The sequence below is a fragment of the Stegostoma tigrinum genome, chromosome 35, assembly GCF_030684315.1.
Source record: "Stegostoma tigrinum isolate sSteTig4 chromosome 35, sSteTig4.hap1, whole genome shotgun sequence".
Classification (NCBI taxonomy): Eukaryota; Metazoa; Chordata; class Chondrichthyes; order Orectolobiformes; family Stegostomatidae; genus Stegostoma; species Stegostoma tigrinum.
The window spans coordinates 20,268,051-20,291,900 of NC_081388.1; the positions used below are offsets into that span (position 1 = coordinate 20,268,051).

The 23,850-nt window shown below is 44.7% G+C and overlaps 1 protein-coding gene across 1 annotated transcript in view; it reads right to left on the reverse strand.

The window, feature by feature from the left end:
* The window catches only part of LOC125447617 (proto-oncogene vav-like), a 140,469-nt gene that overhangs the window by 37,393 nt on the left and 79,226 nt on the right, over positions 1 to 23,850 (reverse strand). The window contains exons 3-7 of the mRNA XM_048522182.2: positions 11,565 to 11,623; positions 8,253 to 8,318; positions 5,710 to 5,818; positions 4,398 to 4,496; positions 4,183 to 4,251 (exon numbers count right to left, since the gene is read on the reverse strand). Coding sequence (XP_048378139.2) covers positions 4,183 to 4,251; positions 4,398 to 4,496; positions 5,710 to 5,818; positions 8,253 to 8,318; positions 11,565 to 11,623 — 402 coding nt within the window. The remainder of the gene's footprint in view (positions 1 to 4,182; positions 4,252 to 4,397; positions 4,497 to 5,709; positions 5,819 to 8,252; positions 8,319 to 11,564; positions 11,624 to 23,850) is intronic.

Genomic DNA, 23,850 nt, shown 5'->3' on the forward strand with positions numbered 1-23,850 from the left:
CAGGCACAAAAGAACAATTGTTCCACTGCAAGAGATTTGCTTCAGAGCCCTAATCCTGATGTTTATCCTATCTTTAATTCTAACGCTAATCCTGACCTATATCCTAACCCTAATCTTGACCTTAATCCTGACCCTAATCCTGATTTTACTCCTGACACTAATCCTGACCTTTATCCTGACACTAATCCTGACCTTAACCCATCATTAAACCTGACTTTAATTCTGATCCTAATTCTGACTCTAATTCTGGTCTCAATCCTCGCCCTAATCCTGACCTTAATCCTAACCCTAACGCTGACTTTAATCCTAACCCTAATCCAAATTTAATTCTGACCCTTATCCTAAACTTAATCCAGATCTTTTTCCTTACACTGACCCTAATCCTAATTCTGATCCTAATCCTAATCCTTATCTTCACCTTAATCCTAACTCAAATCCTGACTTTAACCTTCACCCTAATCCTAATCCTAATCCAAACCCTAATCCTATCTCTACCCCTGGCCTATACACCAAGTTTTCTGCCACTTGCTCTGAAGCTGCCAGTGATGTTTGCTACCCATTTATGCAGGCAACACATTTCACTTTGCTCTTTCTAAACATTCAGTGACAATGGATCCAAGTGCGAACAAGGTGGCTCCCTTTGTGCCTGAAGATGCCTTCTATATACTTTAACACAACCCATCAATTCAGGCTGCTTTTCATGGGAACAGACAATCTGCAGGAGGCCCGTTCAGCTCATCGAGCCAGCTCTGCAATTCAATACAATTACGGCTGATTGAACACTTCAGTGTATTTTACACAGCCCATTCCCCATAACCCTGTATACTGCTGGGAATCAGAAATTTCTTGATTGCAGTCATAAATACACTCAAAGACTCAGCTTCCACAGCCCTCAGTGATGGAGAATTTCAAAGATTCACAATCCTCTGTATTAAAGAAAAATCCTCGTCTCAGTCCTAAGTGGCATCCCCATTATTTTTAATTTGCGCCTCATGGTTTCAGACTCCTGAACCAAGGGATAAATCTTACCTGCATCCACACTGTTTGTCCCCTCAAATGTTTTGTAAGCTTCAATGAGATCACCTTTCAACCTTTGAAATTCTAGAGAATACCGGTGCAGTTTACAGAATCACAGAGTCCCCACAGTGTGGAGCAGGCTATTCAGCCCATTGAGTCCACACCAATCCTCTGAAGAGAATCCCACCTAGACCCACCCTCCCATATTCCTGTATTTTCCATGGCTAACCCACACAGCCTGCACGTCCCTGGACACTATGGCCAATCCACCCTAGCCTGCATATTCCTGGCCACTAGGGGAAATTTAACAAGTCAATCCACCCTACCCTGTGCACTTCTGGACTGTGGGAGGAAACCGGAGCATCCAGGGGATGCAAACTCCACACAGACAGTCACTTGAGGGTGGGATCAAACGCAGGCCCCTGGTGCTGTGGGGCAGCAGGGCTGACCACTGAGCCACCGTGCCACCAGTTTCCCAATCTCTCTTCATAGGACCGTCCTGGCACCCCAGGAACATTGCAGTCTCTCCGTGGCAATGAATGATATCTTGCTTGAGGTAAGGAGACCAATACTGCACATAGTGCTCCGAGTGTGGTATAAACAAGCTCCTCTATAATTGAAGCAAAGCCTCTGTGTTCCATTTCAATGTGAAATTGCTCCAGGTGTAATGGGCCTTAAAGCAGGACTACTCCTGAGCTACATCGTGGAATCATTGAAATTCAGCAAATGTTTCTCTTATCTATTAAAGCACAGTATGAAATGGGCTGATAAGTCATTATGTTCCTGTTGTCCATTTCACTGGAGCTTTATACTCAGAGGTAAGTAGAGATGACCCTCACCAGTTTCCCTGTGGGTACAGGAGCTTTATGATCATGTTTTTTTCAATTCATTCACAGGACAAATGCATTGCTGTCTAGGCCAGTATCATATTGTCCATCCTTAATTGCCCAGCGGGCAGTTAAGAGTCAACCACATTGCTGTGGGTCAGGAGTCACATGTAGGCTAGATCAGGTTAAAGATGGCAGTTTCCCCCCTTAAAGGGCATTAGTGAACCAGATGGGCTTTCCCCAACAATTGGCAATGGATTTATGGTCATCACTAGACTCTTAATTCTAGATTTCCTTTTTTTTAAAAATTGAATTCAAATTCTACCATGGTAGGATTCAGACCTAGGTCACTGCTTTAACAGAACAACAGTTACACCACTAGGTCATTGCTTTCCGAAGATGACTGCAGCCTTATGCTTCCAGCTTAGTTTAAGTTCCCCTGACCATTGTGACGGACAGCACGCAGATCAGTGAGCTGCCTACAGGCCCACGCAGAATCAAACCACAAGCAATTGCACACAGCTTCATGCACAACTGGTATGTGTTTGAAAATGTGAGTCTGTTTACTATTGGTGATCACTGTGTTTGATCTGTTCAGCTTGATGCAATGAAAAGGAAATGCGCTGCCCAAGGGTTTTCCCTTGGAACGACAGCGCAGGTGGGAGATATTTATGATCGCTGAGATATGATAAAGTCTTTGCAGTAAAACCTACATAGCTCTGAGGCACATGATATGCACAACAAACAGCTCTTGTTGTTTATGCGTTTTGTGCAGGCTGAGTCAATGCGTGGGCCATTGACCAGTAAAATTGTGTACTTATTCATTCATTGCCATGTGACAGTGCTATCTCTTTAGTAGGTTATCTTGTCCTTTTTTTTTAAGAGTGAAATTGAACAAGTGGCACTGAGCTGGCTACTGATCACCACTTGAGTAAACAGTTTGGGAGGCCTTGGGATTATTTTTAACTGCAGCCTGAATGGGTGTGGCCAGCTCCCTCAGATCAGGATTACTAAGTAGCATCAGAAGCTATTAGGGTCTCAACAGAATTGGAAGCTTTGATAAATGTCTCCTGGCTGCTACTCTCTTTGAATGTTCTCTTGATGTGCTTTTCCTCCTGGATTGGAGAACTGCATGTGAGAATCTGAGTATGAATGTTTCTAATTGCCAACGAGTATGCTTATGGGATATTACTGTATTGAAACAGTTAATTAGTAATAGTTACTGTATCTATTATTCTGTTAAGTTTTCCAATAGTTACATTATTCTAAATTCCTATTTTTATGGTTATATTTTAACTGCAGTATTTAAATAAATTGTGTTTTGCTTAATAACAAGTAGCTTGACCGGTCACATTGCATCTGGAACAGACACTTTACTTTAGAGTAAGAAAAACTTCATGCAAATATTTTGAGGTGAGTCTGGCCTGATCCACAATATTTGTGTATTGAAATTATATTTATTTAGGCGAAACGGTAGAAGGAGCGAGTGCTGGAAAACTTCCTGATTTTGTTAATGACAATGTTAATTTCAAGTTTTCCCAAATCAGCCCTCCACAACTCAGTTCACTTTGTGCAGTTCCCTCAAATTCACCTCCCTCTGTTCCTGAACAGCTGCCCTCAGTTCCTCAAAGTGAGTGGAGACACATTACTAAGCAGGGCTGCGCGATGGTTTGAAAGGGGGTGGGGTGGCTGGCCGATCTCATTTTCATCATAGAATCCCTACAGTGTGGAAACAGACCATTCGGCACAACAAGTCCACACTGACCCTCTGAAGAGAACCCCACCTCAACCCATTCATCTTCCCTATCTTTATAACACTGCATTTCCCATGGCTAATGCACCTAACCTACACATCCGTGGACACTATGGGTAATTTACCATGGCCAACCCACCTAACCTGCACATCTTTGGACTGAGGGAGGAAACTGAAGTGCCCAGAGCAATCCCATGCAGACACTGGGAGAATGTACAAACTCCACACAGACATTCGCCCGAGGGTGGAATCGAACCCGGGACCCTGGTGCTGTGAGGCAGCAGTGCTGAAGAACCTTCACAATAACACTGATGGAAGAGACATTTTCCTCAACCTGGGTGAACTGCTTTCAAGCTGAACCCTTGAACAAAAAAATCCAGGGACATGTTTTTAGTCATTGCCTGGCCAGTCTCTTTGTCATGTGGATCAGAGGTCAAGCTATGTCCATGTGCACGTCTAGGGCCAATGACCTGGATAGAGAGAGGTGCTTTCAGGGACGGAGCGATCAAGTGGGCAAGTCAACTTGAAATCAATCAACAGATTCAGTTCAGATTGAATCAGTAACAATGGCAAAGGCTGACTTACCTCGATGTTCAGGAATATGTTCTCTAAGTCATATGTATTGAGAAACCGATGTAGAGGCCTAAAAAAATGCTGCAAAAATAGAGACGGAGGCTAGTTTAGAAACCAGTGATCAACACTGACCAGAAGAAAAGACAGGCCCAACACACGTGCTGCACAGTGATTGACCGGGCATCCAAAGAAATTGGCCCAGCATGTCCCATAAGCCCCAGTCCTACCTGATGTATGGACTCTAATGTTTCTGTGTATTTCTCCTCTGTCTGTCTGATCTCTTGAAGGCAGCAATTGCGTTTGTCAAAGTCAGTCATTTTCTGAGGCTGGAATACAGATCCCGGTTAGTATCATGAAGCAAACATTTTTATTCCTGCATTCCGCCCACCCAAAAACAGTTTGTAAAAAAGCTCAAAACTCACTCCGAACCCTCCTCAGGTTCCCCTCACCACCCCCAAAACATCCAACTATTTTCCTTGCTTGGGGGACCAGCTGAATTTGCGTTGAACGATGCCACCAGATTGGAGGTAACGAGAATGAAATGTTTGAGGCCTGTTGCGTGGAAACCATGGCACAGCGAGGCCAGGAGTTGATTTAAGAGCTTCGACATTTAAAAGCCATTTGGCACATCCAGTGGTCATCCAGATCATGAGAGAGGGAGGGAAATCAGCACAAAAATGGAGTGTACATGCATCGGTAAGAGAAGAGGGATGAAAGATCCCTTCGCAGTCTAAGGATCAGTGAGTAGGATTAAACCCTCACTGGTCTGGGAGCAACAGAGCTTCCATCAGGCTCCCCAGCATCTGCTTGCTCTTTTAGCCTGACTGCCTCCGGGATGGGATTCTACGCAGGTCGTGTTGCTGTCAAGTTCCTCAAAATGATTGTCCTCCAGATGGCTGTGCACAGGAACAGGTTCCATCACAGCTCTCGGTGCTGGGAATGGATAAGCATTCAGGGCCAAAGCAGCAAAACTAGAGCAGGGATTCCAGCTTCCAATTGCCCAGCAGGGTCCTCTTTAAGGAAGGGCATATTGTTGACTTGTGGACAGGGTGGGAACTGGGATGTCTTCTGTGCCTGCTCACCCTACCCAATGTGGGGGTATAAAGGTAATGACATTCATTTCTATCCCATTACCCTGTCCATTGCTTTAGAGCTATGTGTTCACATCCCACTGTGGCTGTCGATAGAAATTAACTTCAGTTGTAATTAGTGTGGATTATTAAGTTTGATATTGGTGATTATGACCATGAAGTTATCATCAATTGCCCCAAAATTAGGTTTACTAATGTGCTTTAGGAAAGGTTATCTGCCAATCTTACCCAGTCTATCCTACATGTCACTCCAGGCTCACAGAAATCAATTAGTCAGCAATGTGGTTGAATCTTAGCCTCGCTCTGAAATGGCCAAGCTAGCCAATCAGTTCCAGAGTAATTAGAAAGGGTAGAAGTACTGGCCTTGCCCACATCCCGCCCATAAAAGAACAATTCTTCCTCAGTTACAGGGGAATAGGGATAGAATGACAGCTGCTAAACTGCATACCGCGGCCATCACGCACTCAGGCCTCATCAGGTCTTCGTAAATTTCACCTCCTTCATCATCCTCATTTTCCACACAATCATAAAGGTCATCATCTTCTTCTCCAGTGTCACTGTTGGGACAAAAGTTACGAGATCATGTAAAGAGAGTGGTATCCACAGCTAGGTCCAAAGTCTACCTCAGTAAGGACCTTCCTCCATAGCAATCCATGTACAACAGCTGAGCTTGACTGTGCTTCAGTGTTATACAGTTATCGAGTCATAGAGATGTACAGCACGGAAACAGGCCTTTCGGTCCAACTCGTCCATGCCAACCAGATATCCTAAATGAATCTAGTCCCATCTGCCAACACTTGGCCCATATCCCTCTAAACCCTTCCTATTCATGTACCCACCCAGATGCCTTTTAAATGTTGTAATTATACCAGCCTCCACCACTTCCTCTGGCTGCTCATTCCCTCTGTGTGAAAAAGTTACCCCTCAGGTCCCTTTTAAACCTTCCCCCCTCTCATCTTAAACCTATGCCCTCTAGTTTTGGACTCCCCTACCCTGGGTAAAAGGTGTTGGCCATTCAGCCTCTCCATGTCCCTCAAGATCTTATAAACCTCTATAAGGTCCTTCCTCTGCCTCCGGTGCTCCAGGGAAAATAGTCTCAGCCTATTCAGCCTCTCCCTAAATCCCAAACTGTCAAAACCTGGTAACGTAGCAATCCGAATGGAATGCTGATTAATTGATGCATGGAAAATTCTTATCAATTTAGCTCTTAGCTAATTGGTTTTCCCAGGACAGTGTAGGTACAGAGAACACCCCTTGACTTGCAACTCCCTCAGTGTATATGCTCCTGGCCCAGTGGGAATGCCAGCCTTTTGTGCCAGGTTATAACAAGCCAGACTGAACCAACCAATCATGGCCAACAATAACAGCAATGTGCCTTTATATAGCAACTTTCATACAGTAAAACATCCCAAGTTGACCCATTCCTGGGATGAGGAGGTTATTTTTGAGGCAAGGTTGAGCAGATCAGGCCACTGGAATTTAAGAGAATGAGTGGTGATGTTATTGAAATATGCAAGACACTCTGGCGACGAGACAAGGTATACAGAGGCAAGATGCTTCTGTTGTGTGTACACCTTGCCTTTGAGAAGTTTCACCTTCCAGGATTCCATGCATTTTGTGTACACAACGTTGTAGCACTTCCTAGCTTGGGTTTGCAAAATACACACACATAAATTTGTTGTAATGTCTGCTTCATAACTTATTCTGTGCTTTCCCATTTTAAAACAAAACTAAGCCACAGTATCAATCAGTCCTTGAAGAGAGATTTGATCATTGCGCTATTATCAGCTGGACTGTCTCCTCTTGTGGGATAGACTACAGTAAGAGGTCTCCTTTTAAAGACAGAGATGAAGATTTCTTTTCTTTCAGTGGGCCGTGAGCCTATGAAGTTCTCTTCATCAAAAAGTGGTAGAGGCAGGCCCATTGAATATGTTGAAGAATAAATTTGACAGATTCCAACAGGCAAAGGAATTAAGGGCTATTTGGAAGCAGTTAGAGAACTGGGTTGAAACTACAACCATATCTGCCAAGATCTTATTGCATGGCAGAGCAAATTGCCTAAGGCTGCTCTGAAGTTTGATACTGGAGTTGGAAGGGGTCCAGAGGAGGTTCACAAGTTCACAACTCTAAGGATGATGGGTTTGTCAGTGAGGAGTGGTTAAGGGCTCTGGGTCTGTACTTAATGGAGTTTAAAAGTTTGAATGGGATCTCATTGAAGTTTACAGAATACTGCGAGCTCTGGATAGAGTGGGTGTGGAGATGTTTCCAACAGTAGGAGAGACGAGGATCCAAGAGCACAGAGTGAAGCAACGACACTTTGAAACTGAGATGAAGAGGAATTTCTTCAGCCAGAGGGTGGTGAGTCTGTGGAACATCATTGCTGCAGAGGCCTACAGAGGAATTCATTGAGTGTTTAAGAAAGAGACAGATAGATTCTTGATTAGTAAGGGGAGCAAGGGTTACAGAGAGAAGGCAAGAGAATGGGGTTGAAAAACATATCAGTCATGATTGAATGGTGGAGCAGACTCAATGGACTGAATGTCCTGCTTCTCTTCCCATATCTTGTAGTCTTACTAATTCTGAGTGTCATCATGGTCAGCACAGACATGGTGGGCCAAAGGACCTGTTCCTGTGCTGTACTGTTCTGTGTTCACAGGAGCGTTACCGGACAAAAGTTGACATTGTGCCACATAATGTGTGGATTCGATGGGCTGAATGGCCATCTTAAACACTGCAGGGATTCTGCAATAAGGAGGTATTAGGACAAGTGACTGAAAGTTTGGCTAAAGACGTAATTTTTTAGATGATTGGAAACACCACAACAGGAATGTGTGAATTCAAAGCACAGTCAGTCCACAATGAGTGTTGGTCAGTGGGCAGTGGGTGATCAGTGAATGGGACGTGCAGGTTAGGTTGTAAGCAGCGGGGTTGACAAAATTTCATGTTTGCGGAGGGTGCAAGATAATAATGATGAAGCGCTCTGTGACTTACTCAATGACATCAGAAAGACCACTGTAGATATCATCATCAGCCAAGCTGTCTTCTGTTGGAAAGGAGCTGGAATAAAGACATCGTCTCATCATTTTCCTTACATCTGACATGTAATTCTCTCATAAATATAACAATTGTTTGAACATCCCATTTAGACAATAAGGATTAGCAGAAGCAGCTGAAGATATAGAATTAATGAGAGAGAGAGAAAGAGAGACAGCTGGGCGAAAGGAATAACTTGGCCTCCAAATAAAAATACATTTTTGGAACAACTCAGCCAGTACAAGCTGCCACTGTGAAATCAAAATCTTTAGGCAAAAGCGAAATAATTTGCTTATATTTTCATAAATTTACCAGGTTTTGGAGGGAGTTACATGTAGGTAGGGGCAGGTCAGGAGGATAGGAATACTGCGGTGAGTAACTCACCTCCTGACTCCCCAAATCCTGTCCACCATCTACAAGGCACAAGTCAGGAGTGTGATGGAATACTCCCCACTTACCTGGATGGGTGCAGCCCCAACAACGCTCAAGAAGCTTGACACCATCCAGGATAAAGCAGCCCCCGACTGATTGGCACCACATCCACAAACAGCCGCTCCCCCCACCTCCGATGCTCAGTAGCGGCAGTGTGTACCATCTACAAGGTGCACTGTAGAAACTCACCAAAGATCCTCAGACAACACCTTCCAAACCCATGACCACCTCCATCTGGAAGGACAAGGGGCAGCAGATACATGGGAACACCATCTTCTGCAAGTTCCCCTCCAAGTCGTTCACCATCCTGGCTTGGAATTATATGATTGCTCCCTCACTGTTGCTGGGTCAAAATCATGGAATTCCCTCCCTAAGGGCATTGTGGGGTCACGTACAATCAAATGTTGCACAGTTCAGGAAGGCAGCTCACTATGGTCTTCTGAAGGGGCAATTAGGGATGGTGTGGGGCAATAAAAGTTGGCCCAGCCAGGGACGCTCACATCCCACAAACGACTGAAAGAAAATCTTTATCCGCACTCAGATGGGTGTGAATGGGCATCAGCCTGGAGTGGGACTGGGGTTTTCATCTGACCACATCTCTCCCCTACCCTATTAATACAAAAACATCATTTTACATCATTAACGTAAGGCTGGTTTTAACAGCTGATCACTTCCCCCACCAACTATCACTCTCCCTCAGCGCAATTTGCGAGTTGGCCAGGTTAGTCCTGGAATCTTCAGGAAGTAAAGCCTAATCTGTTGGATCGGGCTGCTAGTAATACCAGGCAGAATAATCACAGCGACAATTTTAAAAAGGCATCGTTTTTGTTTAAAAACCATTTTTGTTAAGGTTTATAGATGCATTGGAAGGGAAGCAGAGTTGATGGAAAATTAGTATTTGTCCAACAGGCCAATGAGGAATCCCCTTCCTTCCCAACTGGCAACAGAAAGTCAGGGACAAGACATTTTGGGCAATCAATAATTTGGGTTTGGGGGACGTTTGAGGTCATGGGATGTCACCTCTAGGAATACCTACATCGAGAGCAGGCAACAGTCACTTTGTCCCGGCCTGTTGTCTCACTCTCTCTAGAGAGTGAGACACTTGTTTCCACTGTCTCCTACAACACAAGCTGTGTTTTTATAAGAATCCCTACAGTGTGGAAACAGGCCCTTCGGCCCAACAAGTCCACACCGACCCTCAGAGCATACCACCCAGGCCCCTATAACCCAGCTAATCTACACATGCCTGGACACTTTGGGTAATTTAGCACGGCCAATCCACCCTAACCTGCACATCTTTGGACTGTGGGAGGAAACCGGAGCACCCGGCGGGATCCCGTACAGACACAGGGAGAATGTGCAAACTCCACACAGACAGTCACCCCAGGGTGGAATCGAACCCGGGTCCCTGGCACTGTGAGGCAGCAGTGCTAACCGCTGAGTGACCTTGGAGAGGACAGTGACTGTGGTTTTGAAGTTAGGAATGAAGAGCATTGGTTTGGTATCTCCGCAGGATATATATAAATGAAAAGACATATTCCCACCCAACCACCACCACACCCCCACCCCCTAGTCCCAGCCTGGTAACACCTTCGATGATCTTCAGAAGACCCAAAGACTTGCGCAATTGCTGCGTTTTTGAAGTGTGGTCACGTGATGTAGAAAAGTCAACGTAGGCACAGCCTGATCCCACAAGCGGCTGTGGACTAAATGACCAATAATATGATTTTATCAATGCTGCTTGAGCGGAGAGAAAAGAAAAACATTCTCCATGGTTTCCTCTTCAGATATTAGCATGAGATCTTGACTTGCGCAGGGAGACAGGATCTTATACCTGTGCCAGGAGGTTGGGAATGTGTGTACCAGCTCCAGGCAGCCCAGACCACAATAAAGGCTGGTACTCCCAGTACAACGTGGAGGGAGTGCGCTCTGTCAGCCAGGCACTAAACAGAGGCCCTCTCAGGTGGACATCAAATATCCCAAAGCAGTAGTTAAAACCTTAAGAGATCTCCCTCGTGCCCCAGGCAGCTTTCAACCATCAGACAGCATAATTAAAACAGATAACACAGTGTTGTGCGTGTGGGATCCTCCTGTGCGAAAATTGTTTGCTGTGTTTCCTACATCGTAACAGTGGCTTCACATCAGAAAGCATTTGGCTATTGGGCCATTCTGGAATCATATAGGTCCTTTAAAAGTGCGAGGTTTCTTTTTAATCAACTGATACAGTGGCCAAAGCAGAATCTGCTGTGACTTTTTAACAGGGAGTTGAATAAATAATTGACAAAAAAACCACGTTTCAGTATGAAACAACCAACTCAGGTTGTCCGATCGATCAATGCCAGTGTTTGTTCACTGCGGGTATGAATAAATAAATGGCATTTAGGAGTGGCTGTGTCGTGGGTTGGCAATTGGCTAAGTGGGAACTTTCAGCATTCCCCACTGCTATCAAGCAACTCAGATGCAGACCCTATCACCCTATCACCAACGTGGGAAGTGTGGAATATGGCCTTTAGTGCTGGTGTGATCTACTGGCTTTCCATCCCAAAGACTGGTGGATCACATCAGACAGGACTGTTCAATGTAAAGATATTGCCCACCGTCAAACTGGTATTCTTGCAAAGTGTCCTGATGAGTGTGAGATGAAAAGGCTTGACAAAGTTTGTCTCTTCTTCAACAATACTGGAAACCTTTAGATACAGATAACTCTGATTCCTTGAGAAGTCTGTCCAGTTTTATTAGACTCATTAAGCGCCCATCATATCATGTCTCACAATAAGTATACACATTCAGGAGCAGCATAAGATTGAGCAGTGATAGCGATGGGGAGTTACCACTTACCAGATTCCTTTCCTTTGAGCTATGGGAGTGTATGATAAATAGGACAGAGTGTCGATGACCTGAAACAGAGTGAGAAAGGGTTACCTCCAAATCCACCCTGCCAGAGGATGTATGCCAAATATCGATCAGTGATCCTGACCAACTCAACCAGGTGACCACAAAACCTTGAGGTGGCTGACTGTCAGGTGAGAGGAGACATTGCAAATTAATGATCACATCTAGAGAAAATAAAAATGGTTGGTAATGGAGGCTAGTCACACACAACAAACCTGAAAATGAGAAGACACAGATTCATTCATACAAACATGGGGACATGGGTTGGAGGGAGGCGGCAGAATGTTCAGGGGAGATGTGTGGAAAGTTATGTTTTTTCACCCTGCAGGTGGTGGGAATCTGGAACTCTCCACCTGTTAGGGTGAGAGGGGGTTTCAGGGTAGAAGCAGAAACCCTCATAACATTGGCAAAGTATTTAGATATGCAGAGATAGTAGGAACTGCCGATGCTGGAGAATCTGCGATAACAAGCTGTAGAGCTGTATGAACACAGCAGGCCAAGCAGCATCAGAGGAGCAGGAAAGCTGATGTTTCAGGTCTGGGCGCTTCTACAGAAATTTCTGAAGAAGGACCTAGGCCCGAAAGGTCAGCTTTCCTGCTCCTCTGATGCTGCTTGGCCTGCTGTGTTCATCCAGCTCTACAGCTTGTTATTGCAGAAAAGATTTACAGGGATGTTATTGAGATTGGAGCATTTGGGTTTTAGGAAAATGGTGAATAGGCTGGGACTTTTTTCACTGGAGCCCAGGCAGTTGAGGGGTGGCCTTATAGAGATTTATAAAATCATGAGGGGAAGAGGCAAGTTTAATAGCTAAGGTCTTTATCCCTCAGGGTAGGGAATTCCAAAGCTTTAGGGCATAGGTTTAAGGTGAGATGGGAATAATTTACAAGGGACCTGAGGAGCAAAATGTTCATACAGAGGGTGGTTCGTATTTGGAATGAACTGCCAGAGGAAGTGATAGATGCAAGTACAGTTACAAGATCTAAAAGACATTTTGACAGGTACATGAGTAGAAAAGGTTTAGAGGGATATGGGCCAAATGTGGACAAATGGATCTAGTTTAGTTTGGGATACCTGATCGGCATGGACGAGTTGGACCAAAGGGTCTGTTTCCATGCTATGTGCCTCTTTGGCTCTGTGACTGTATTGATTATTGTAAAAACCCATCTAGTTCACTAATGTCCTTTAGGGAATGAAATCTGCCATTCTCACCAGGTCTGGCCTACATGTGACTCTACACCCACAGCAAAGGGTTTGACATTTAATAGCCCACGCTAACTGTATATATGATGGTAACAAATGGCCATATCCTAGACAGAATAAAATGAATAGCTTGACGAGCCTCACAGTAGAGATATCACCTTCCCTATTGGGTCTATTTCTGAACTTAATGAATGCAAAACTCACTCAGTAAAAAAAAAACGCAGCTGAAACTAAACCAGAAAGAAAGCTTTTCTATGCAAAAGGTCTGACTTCCGATATGTAGAAAGTTAAGAATAATTACTCCACACTTTGACTCACAGCTGAAACTCATGTGTAACACTTCCTTTTTTCACAATATTTGCTGTTAGCAAAGCTGATACTTCAATAAGAATTTTACCAAATCGAACACGCTTCCCAAACTCTCTTTCACACCTGCAAATCTTGCCTAGGGGTTTTTGTTCGATTATTTTCATTGTGGCCCTTACTCTGCTGCTTCACTCCATAATTAATTGTGTGGCCAGCACAGTTTGCTTTGTCTCACGCACACCATTTCTTTATGATTTAAAACAATCTTTAAAACACCAAACCACCTATCTCCTCCCACCAATCACACTCCAACTCCCTGAAACTAGCCAACATAAGTTATCTTTCTTTTCTACATTGTTGCTGGCTAGAATAGCATTTATTGCCCATCCCTAGTTGCCCCTGGAGAAGGTAGTGGTGAGCTGCCTCCTTGAACTGCTGTAGTCCTTGGGCAGTAGGTTGATCCACAATGCCGTTAGGGTGGGAATTCTAGGATTTTGTCACAGCGACACTGAAAGAGTGGGACTATAAGACCATAAAACATAGGAGCAAAAGTAGGCCATTTAGCCCATCGATTCTTCTTGGCTATTCACGGTGATCATGGGTGATTTGATAACCCTCAATGCCTAATCTCCCTAACCCTTGGTTTTCCTTATTAACTATATCAACCTTAAATATACTTGAGAATGCAACCTCCACAGGCCTGTGAGGGAAAGAATTCTGCAGATCCAGAAATGCCTGAGAGACAAAAATTCCTCCTCATCTCTGTCATAACTGGATGTTTCCTTATTCTGAGATTACGCTGTCTGATCCTTACGAGGGGAAACCATTTCTTCACGTCTACTCTGACAAGCCCTTGTAAAACGTTATAATTTCAATGAGGTATCGTCTCATTCTCCTGAATTCCAGTATTTGCAAGTCAGGGTGTGAGTGTCCTGACGTGGAATTTGCAGCTCAGGATCTTCCTGCATCTCTGCTGTCCTTGTCCTTCCAATTGTGAGATGTCATGGGTCTGGGAACTGCAGTTATTAAAGCTTGGTCAGGTTGCTATGGTGCAACTTCTAGATGGTAACACTGCAGTGTGCTCTCATGGTTTGTCAGTTAATCAGTCCTGATGGCTGAGTGGCTCCTCATTACCTCACCGGCTGTGAGACCAGCTGTCTGACTGCACATTCCGATAACTGCTTCTGTCATGGGCTTTGGGAAACACCACATCGAATGAAAGGGAAAACCTTTGCAAAGTCTCACAACATTTGATGAGAAGTCTTGGGCAGCTGAGAAAGAAATGTTATTTTTATCTTCCTGAATTTTTACTCGAATTTTTTTTCTGCACAAACTTCAGAACTTCTTCCGTTGCTGACTCTGTGCTGAGTGGGGAGTTTGCAAAATCTGCACGCAATGCAAAAATAGAACATGCAAAACCAGAATCACAATGTTTACATCGGTGTGCGAGTTCACCCCGCTAACAAAATTCCTTGAAGTTGCTTTGGAGTTGGCCGAGGCTTGGGGCAAGAGGACGGACTGCGGAACTTTGTGACACGGTAACAACTGGTAACATTCTGGGAACAGCCCACCAGTGCCAACTGGAGAGACAATCACCTAGAGGGTGTGCAGGGCAGTTGAGGCAGGAAACCTCACTATCTGTAAAAAAGCACTTAGATGAGGTCTTGAAGCATCATAACACTCAAGGCTGTGGGCCTCATGTGGGAAAGTAGAACTTGAGTAGTATAGTAGTGTACTTCTGGAGGTAGACCCTCCCCCAGTGCTAACTCTGTCCACTGGAAGACCCATTGGCAGAGTTGGGGTGTTGGTGGACAACCCAGAGGCACAAAGCAATCATCAAGAACTACATTTGGATAAATGCAAGGTATTGCATTTTGGTAGAACAAACATAGACAGGATTTATATAGTTCATGGTAAGGCCCTGGGTAGAACAGAGGGACCTAGCGGTTCAGGTACATAATTCTTTGAAATTTGCATCACATGTAGACCGGGTGATTATGAAAGCTTTTAGCATGGGGTCATGGTGGCTCAGTGGTTAGCACTGCAGCCTCACAGCACCAGGGACCTGATTCCAGCCTCGGGCAACTGTCTGTGTGGAGTTTGCACATTCTCCCCGTGTTTGCGTGGGTTTCCTCTGGGTGCTCCGGTTTCCTCCCACAGTCCAAAGATGTGCAGGTTAGGTGGATCAGCCATGCTAAATTGCCCGTAGTGTTCAGGGGTGTGTGGGTTATAGGGGGATGGGTCTGGGTGGGATGCTCCAAGAGGCGGTGTGGACCTGTTGGGCCGAAGGGCCTGTTTGCACACTGTAGGGAATCTAATCTAAATGTAAATATACTTGCCGTCATTGCTCAGCCCTTTGAATTGGGATGTCATGTTGTGGTTGTACAGATATTGGTGAGGTCTCTCCTAGAATATCATAGAATCCCTATAGTGTGGAAGCAGGCCATTCAGCCCCACAAGTCCACACAGCCCTTCCGAAGACCACCCTACCCAGACCCATTCCCCTAATTTCCCACGTCTAACCCACCTAACCTAAACATCCAGGGGCACTATGGGTAATTTAGCACGGCCAACCCACCCTAACCTGCACATCTTTGGACTGTGGGAGGAAACCAGAGGAAGCCCATGCAGATACGGAGAGAGCGTGCAAATTCCACACAGACAGTTGCCCGAACTTGAATCAAATCCAGGCTGCTGGCACTGTGAGGCAGCAGTGCTAACCGTTGAGACACTGTGCTGCCCCTGTGTGCAGTTCTGGTCACTCTGTTGTAGAAAGGATATTATTCAACTGGACAGGGTTCAGAAAATATATACCAGGATGTTACCAGGAACGGAAGGTAGACTAGAAAGACTGGGACTTTTTACACAGGAAGGGAGGAGGTTTATAAAATGATGAGGAGCATAGATAACGTGAATGACAAGGGCTTTTTCCTTCGAGTGGGGGAGTTCAAAGCTAGGGGCATATCTTTCAGGTGAGGGTAGAACAATTTAAAAAGGGCATGAGGGGCAACTTTTTTACAAGGAGAGTGGCTCATGTGTGGAATGAGCTGCCAGAGGAAGTGGTGGATGTGGGTACAATTACAACGTTTAAAAGACATTCGGATAAATTCCTGAATAGGGAAGCTTTGGAATTAGTTTGGGATTATAGTCAGTGTGAACTGGTGGACCAAAGGGTCTGTTAGCATGCTGTAACATTCTATGACTCTATGACTCCAGATCACAACAAAAAAGGCCTTTCAGCCCACCGAATCTGTGCCAAGTCAAAAACAATCATCTATCTATTCTAATCCCGTAGTGTTGCATGCCTAGGCATCACAATTGCACATCTAAATATTTCTTAAATGTGATAAAAGTTTCTGACTCTGCCACCCTGACGGGAAGTGAGTTCCAGAATCCCATCACTGTGTGGGTGATAAAACATCCCATCATCTCCTCCTCTAGACCCCCCACCCCTTACCTTCAATCTGTGCCCCCTAGTCATTGATCCCTGTACCAAGGGGGATATGTTCATTCCTGCCTTCCCTACCTACATCCCAGGAATGGTTGGAAATGGACCGTTTTGCATGGGAAATCCATTTTGAGGTATACAGGAGGAGTCAGGACAATAAATCTCATTCGCAAATTCTCCTGGGTTTTCCATCTGTGAATACAGGCTTCAGTTCCCATTGCAGTGTAAAGGAAGTGCTGTACTGTCAGACGGTCTCTGTTTCAGGTGAGATGATAAATCAAAAACCCCCAGGCACTACTTCAGATAAGGACTGGGGAGTTCTATTTCCAACTAAGTTTCCAGAAAACATTTGCGTCACTTGCTGCCAAATTTTTCAAATTAAAATGTGTTGCAATTTTAGTTTCTCAAAATGCTTCATGAAAGTCCACCCTTGAGGTTGGGGGTAGAAGCTGACACAACATGGAGTGACATTGTGTTATGGCCTCATCCCATGACCAATCCTCCCTCTCATCCCTGACTCCTTGACCTGTCCACCTTCCCTCCCACCTCACTGACCATTCCCTACCTGCGCTTACCTATCACCATCCCACCGACACACACTGTTCTGAGGAAGGGTCACTGGACCCGAAACGTTAACTCTGTTTTCTCCTCCATAGATGCTGCCAGGCCTGCTGAGCTTTTCCAGCAGCTTCAGTTTTTGTTCCTGATTTATAGCATTGGCAGTTCTTTTGGTTTTTACCATCCCACCTACCTTCCCCAGACCTGCCCCTCCTCTCTCTAATTATTTCAGAGCTCCATTCCCCTTCCCTCATTGCTGAAGAAGGGTCCGACCCAAAATGTCAGCTTTCCTGCTCCTCTAATGTTGCCTGGCCCACTGTGGTCCTGCAGCTCCACACTGTGTTATCTCTTACTTTGTTTTATAGAGTTACATTGTGCCAGTGTAATGTCAGGAGCCGCATGATGCCAGATTATAATCCAACAGTTTTATTTGAAATCTCAAGTTTATGGAGCACTGCCCCTTTGGCAGGGGCAGTCAGAGAGAAGCACATGGAACACAGAGTTTATGGACAGAGTGTTCAAGGGCAGACAGATCAACAGATCATACAAATGGTCTGAGGGGAGTGTTGGATAATAATCTCTGCAGATGATCAAAAGTGTCAGACAGTGTGAATAAAGTCTCAACAGCTGAATAGCAAGTGAAGGGACGACCGATAATCCAATTAAATAAGGCAGAGAGATAAATACAAAAAATCAAAAATAAGATGGTGCTGGAGACAAACTAAATGACTAGAATAACATGATCGGTGCAAGAGTTGCATGCTTTGGGTCTAACCAAAGTAACAAGTAATCCTTAACTAGTTTGTAGAGTTTTGGCAGAGAGATCATAACAAGTTACCAAGGTGATGCTGTAAAAACAGAACAGTAAGGAATATTTTACACATACAGAGCAGTGTGTTGGGATGACGTGTAATGCGACATGAACCCATGATTACAGTTGAGGCCATCTTCATGGACGGAACTTGGTTATCAGTTTCTGCTCGGAGATTCTGTGTTGTTGTGTATCCCAAAGTCCATCTTGGAAGACACATAGTTGAAGATCAGAGGCTAAATGTCCCTGACTGCTGACGTGCTCCCTCATGGCGTCCATTCATCCATTGTTGTAGCGCCTGCATAGTCTCACCAACATACCGTGCCTCGAGGCATCCTTGCCTGCAGCATATGACATAGACAACATTGGCCGACTCACATGAGTATCTGCAGTGCACGTGGTGGGTGGTGTTCCCACATGTGATGGTAGTGTCCATGTCGATGATCTGACATGCCTTGTAGGGGTTGTTTTGGCAGGGTTGTGTGGTGTTATGGTTGATGTTTTCCTGAAGGCTGCTGGGTAGTTTGCTGTGAGCGATGGTCCTTTTAAGGTTTGGTGGTTGTTTGAAGGTAAGAAGTGTGGGGAAGATCCTGACGAGATGCTTGTTGTCATTGATGTCATGTTGGAGACTATGAAGTACATGGCGTAGTTTCTCTGCTCTGGGGAAGCTCTGGTCAATGAAAGGTCCCCTATCGGTCATATCCTGAGTACATCTCCTGAGGAGGTCATCGTATTTTATTTTGCTGTGGACATCGGAACTGGCAATTGATGAATTGAAGATTGCATCCCGTTCTTATAAGGGTGCCCTTCACAAACTTTAGGTGTCCATCACGTTTCTCCTCATCTGAGCAGATCTTGTAGGACTTGTCTATATGGGAATGGTTTCTTCAACTTGTTTAGGGTGGAAGCTAGAGAAATGCAGCATCGTGAGGTTATCCACAATCCCTAAACATCATTAGGTCTTCCACATAAACCAAGAGAAAAGAAAAAAGAATACAGGGATGGACTATTTTCCAAACAGTGAGAAAATTCATAAAGCAGAAGTACAAAGGGATCTGGGAGTGTTGGTCCAGGATTCTCTAAATGTTAACTTGCAGGTTGAGTCCGTGATTAAGAAAGCGAATGTAATGTTGTCACTTATCTCAAGAGGGTTGGAATATAAAAGCAGCGATGTGCTTCTGAGCTTTTATAAAGCTCTAGTTAGGCACCATTTAGAATACTGCGTCCAATTTTTGGACCCATGCCTCAGGAAGGACATACTAGCCCTGGAGCATGTCCAGCGGAGATTCACACGGATGATCCCTGGAATGGTAGGTTTAACGTACAATGAATGGCTGAGGATCCTGGGATTGTACTCATTAGAGTTTAGAAGATTGAGGGGAGATCTAATAGAAACTTACAAGATAATGTATGGCTTAGAAAGGGTGGACGCTGGGAAGTTGTTTCTGTTAGGCGGGGAGACTAGGACCCGTGGGCACAGCCTTAGAATTAGAGGGGGTAAATTTAGAACGGAAATGAGGAGACATTTCTTCAGCCAGAGGGTGGTGGGCCTGTGGAATTCATTGCCACGGAGTGCAGTGGAGGCCGGGACGTTAAATGTCTTCAAGGCAGAGATCGATAAATTCTTGATCTCACAAGGAATCAAGGGCTACAGGGAGAGTGCAGGGAAGTGGAGTTGAAATGCCCATCAGCCATGATTAAATGGCTGAGTGGACTCGATGAGCCGAATGGTCTTACTTCCACTCCTATGTCTTATGGTCTTATGGTCTTATGGTCTTAAGATGTCAGCAGCAAACCCAATAATAACAACCAATGAACCAGAACAGTTGACACAGAGACCCATGGTGCAGTGGCCAAAGAAGAAGGAATCGAATTGGACCGCTCCAGAAGGCTGTTGCCCTAATCTCAACATGTATGCTGAAGCTGTTAACGCCACATTCATCAGCTGTGCTCAGAAGGTAACACAGAACATCACCCAAGCACAACGCAAGGCCATCTGCGCTCTCAAAACCAATCGCAACAGACAAAGGATGGGCCATCATCATTCAGAAGAACAGATTACTGCAAGAAAGTGTATCAACAGCTGAACAATGATGATCATTACAGACAACTACCTGCTCATCCAACCAAAGAACACACTCATCAACTCAACAGACTGACCAAGAGCTTTGATCCAGACCTTCAGAATATCCTATGCACTCTCATCCCATGTACTTCTACTGCTTTCTGAAGATGCACAAAGCCAACACACCTAGATGTCCCATCATATCAGGCAATGGGACCCTGTGTGAGAACCTCTCTGGTTATGTCAAGGGCAGCTTGAAACCTATTGTACAGGGAACCACCAGCTTCTGTTGCAACACGACAGATTTCTTACAGAAACCCAGCACCCGTGGACCAGTCAAACCAGGAACATTCCTTGTCACAATGGACATTTTGGCACTCTATGCCAGCATCCTCACAACAATGGTATCTCTGCCACAGCCTCAGTACTCAATGCCACCAATTGCCAATTTCCAAATGCCATTCTACAACTCAGGGTCTGAGGAAGGGTCACTAGACCCGAAACCTTAACTCTGTTTTCTCCTTCGCAGATGCTGCCAGACCTGCTGAGCTTTTCCAGCCACTTTGTTTTTGTGCCATCCTACAACGCATTCACTGCATCCTCGACAACAACGTCTTCGCCTTCGACAACCAGTTCTTCCAGACACACAGAACAGCCATGGTGACCAAATTTGCGCCACAATACTCCAACATTTTCATGCACAAGTTCGAGCAAGACTTCCTTGCTGCACAGGACCTCCTACCAATGCTATTCACCAGATACGTCGATGATGTTGCCTTCCTCTAGACTCATGGCGAGGAATCACTAAAACAGCCACATAACGATATCAACAAGTTTCACTCCACCATCAGACTCACCATGCACCACTCTTCAGAAGCAGTCTCATTCTTGGACACACACGTCTCTATCAAGGACGGACACCTCAGTACCTCACTCTATCGCAAGGCCACCGATAACCTCACGCTACTGCATTTCTCTAACTTCCACCCTTAACATGTTAAAGAAGCCACGCTCTATGGACAAGCCCTGTGCATACACAGGATCTGCACAGATGAGGAGGAACATGATGGACACCTAAAGGTTTTGAAGGATGTCCTCATAAGAATGGGATATGATCCACAACTCATCGATCGCCAGTTATGATGTGTCACAGCAAAAAAAACCACAATGACCTCCTCAGAAGACAGACACAGAATACATCCGATAGGGTACCCTTCATCATCCAGTACTTTCCTGGAGCAGACAAACTACGCCATGTTCTTCACAGCCTCCAACATGTCATCGATGACAACGAGCATCTCGCCAGGATCTTCTCTACGCCTCCACTTCTCACCTTCAAACAACCGTCACACCTTAAATAGACTATTGTTCGCATCAAACTGCCCAGCAGCCTTCAGGACAACATCAACCACAACACTTCACAACCCTGTCAAAGCAACCTCTGCAAGACATGTCAGATCATCAACATGGACACTACCATCCACCACGTACATGGCAGATACTCATGTGATTCGGCCAATGTTGTGTCCCTCATACGTTGCAGGCAAGGGATGTCCTGAGGCATGGTATATAGGTGCAGATGCTATGACAATGGATGAATGGACACATGCGTGACAATCGCCAGACAGGAATGTTCCCTCCCAGTGAGTGAACACTCCAGCTGTCAAAGACATTCAGCCTCTGATCTTTGGGTAAGTGTGCTCCAATGCAGTCTCCGGGATACACAACAATGCAGAATCGCTGAGCAGAAACTGATAGCCAAGTTCTGTACTCATGAAGATGGCCTCAGCTGTGATCTTGGGTTTGTGTTGCATTACATGTCACCCCCACCTCACTGCTGTATCTGGAAAATCTTCCTTTCTGTCCTGTTTTGGCACCACCACCTTGATAACTTGTTATGTTCACTCTACCTTAATTAGTTTGTACAGTTTTGAATTACTTATTACTTTAGTTAGGCCTTTGGAATGCAACTCTTATATGTTAAGAGTTATGTTATTGTGTTATTCCAGTCATTTAGTTTGTCTCCAACACCACCTAATTTTTAACTGTTTGTAATTATCTGTCTGCCTTACTTAATCAGATTACAGATCATCCCTTCGCTGGTTATTCAGCTGTTGGCTCTTTATTCACACCATCTTAAATCTGTAGAGTCTTATTGTCCGATGCTCCACTCACACCATTTCTATGATCCGTTGATCTCTCTGCCCTTGATCACCCTGCCTATAAACCCTGTGTTCTGTGTGCTTCTCTCTGACCGCACCTGACAAAGGGGCAGCGCTTTGCAAATTTGTGATTTCAAATAAAGCTGTTGGACTATAACCTGGTGTTGTCTGATTTCTGGCTTTGCTCAGCCCAGTCCAATATCGGCACCTCTGCACTGTTGTGTCAGAATAGAGGAAGGCAGAGATGGAGAGGGGTGTGCCCCTCACCAGAGATCCCTGGTTAAACAAATATTGTGGATGGCCTCTGGGAAATCATTCCATGCTGAGGGATCAATAGCCCTCCTACGGATGGGAGCCAATCAGCTAAATAAAACTTGCACATTATCTAGTTGTAAATAAAATGCCGGTGGGTTTTGCTTTGTTATATACCAAGTTAATGATCTGGGAGCTTAAGAAACTAGTTGAGTGTAGTGACATAGAGAGGCTGAATGTCACAGAGGTTTAGAGATAGAATTCTACAGTTTAGTGCCATTTAATCAGAGATACTTAAACGGCCATGATTATGGGACAACAGAAATCCTGAAATGGGGGAGAAAATTGGAGAAGATTACTGAGCTTTCAGGACTGGAGAGGATTACAGAGATCGAGGATCATAGGGCAGGAGGAGATCACAGAGATCAAGTATTGTAGGGCAGGAGGGGATTAAAGACATGAAGGATTATAGGGCAGGAGGGAATTATAGAGATCGGGGATTGAAGGGGATTATGTAGATATGGGATGGTAGGGCAGGTGGGGATTACAGAGATCGGGGATTGTAGGGCAGGTGGGGATTACAGAGATCGGGGATTGTAGGGCAGGTGGGGAATACAGAGATCGAGGATTGCCAGGTGGGGGTGATTATAGAAATAGAGAATTGGAGAGCAGAAGGGGGTTAAAAACATGAAGGATTTTAAAGCAAGAAGAGATTATTAATATTTCAGAGTGTTTTGTTGGAGGAGTGCACAGAGATAAGGAAGATTGTATAGTTGTAGGAGATTACAGAGATAGGAAGAGATATGGTTGCAAGGTGACATTTAACGAGAATGAGAATATTGAATTGGAGGTGCATAGCCAGGGTTAGGCAATAAACCTATAAATAGCAGCATTTAACAATATACTTTTGTCCAATTTCTGAACAACGTTGTGATAGGAAGCAGGCTGAGTGTGCATGTATTTCAGCCACACTGAATTCTTTAACACTTGGTAATCACTCTTTCATTCTGCCTTCCTTAAAGTGTACTTTAAGTTTATTACAAATGCAAGCTGAAGTTGGCCAGACTCACCTATTGCCTCCCACATAAACTAGTTTAATTTTCACCAATATAATATTCTAGAATTAAAAGGACCACTTTGTAATATCCTGACTATTAGCGGTTGCCTGGGAGAGACAAAAATCAGACACAAGCTTTTATCAATGACCCAAGAAGTTACATTTCGTCTACTCTCGTTAATGAGTTTGAGGATAAAAGCAATGGATTAGCAAGGACACAGAAATAGCACAGATCATAATTTACATATGTTATCTAACAAGCCTGGAAGGAACTTCACAGGAGCAATTTACTCACTATTCATCCTCTATACTGCCAGCACTAGACTAAATATTACAAATTAAGTGTAGGCATTACTCTTTGTTGAATATCAGT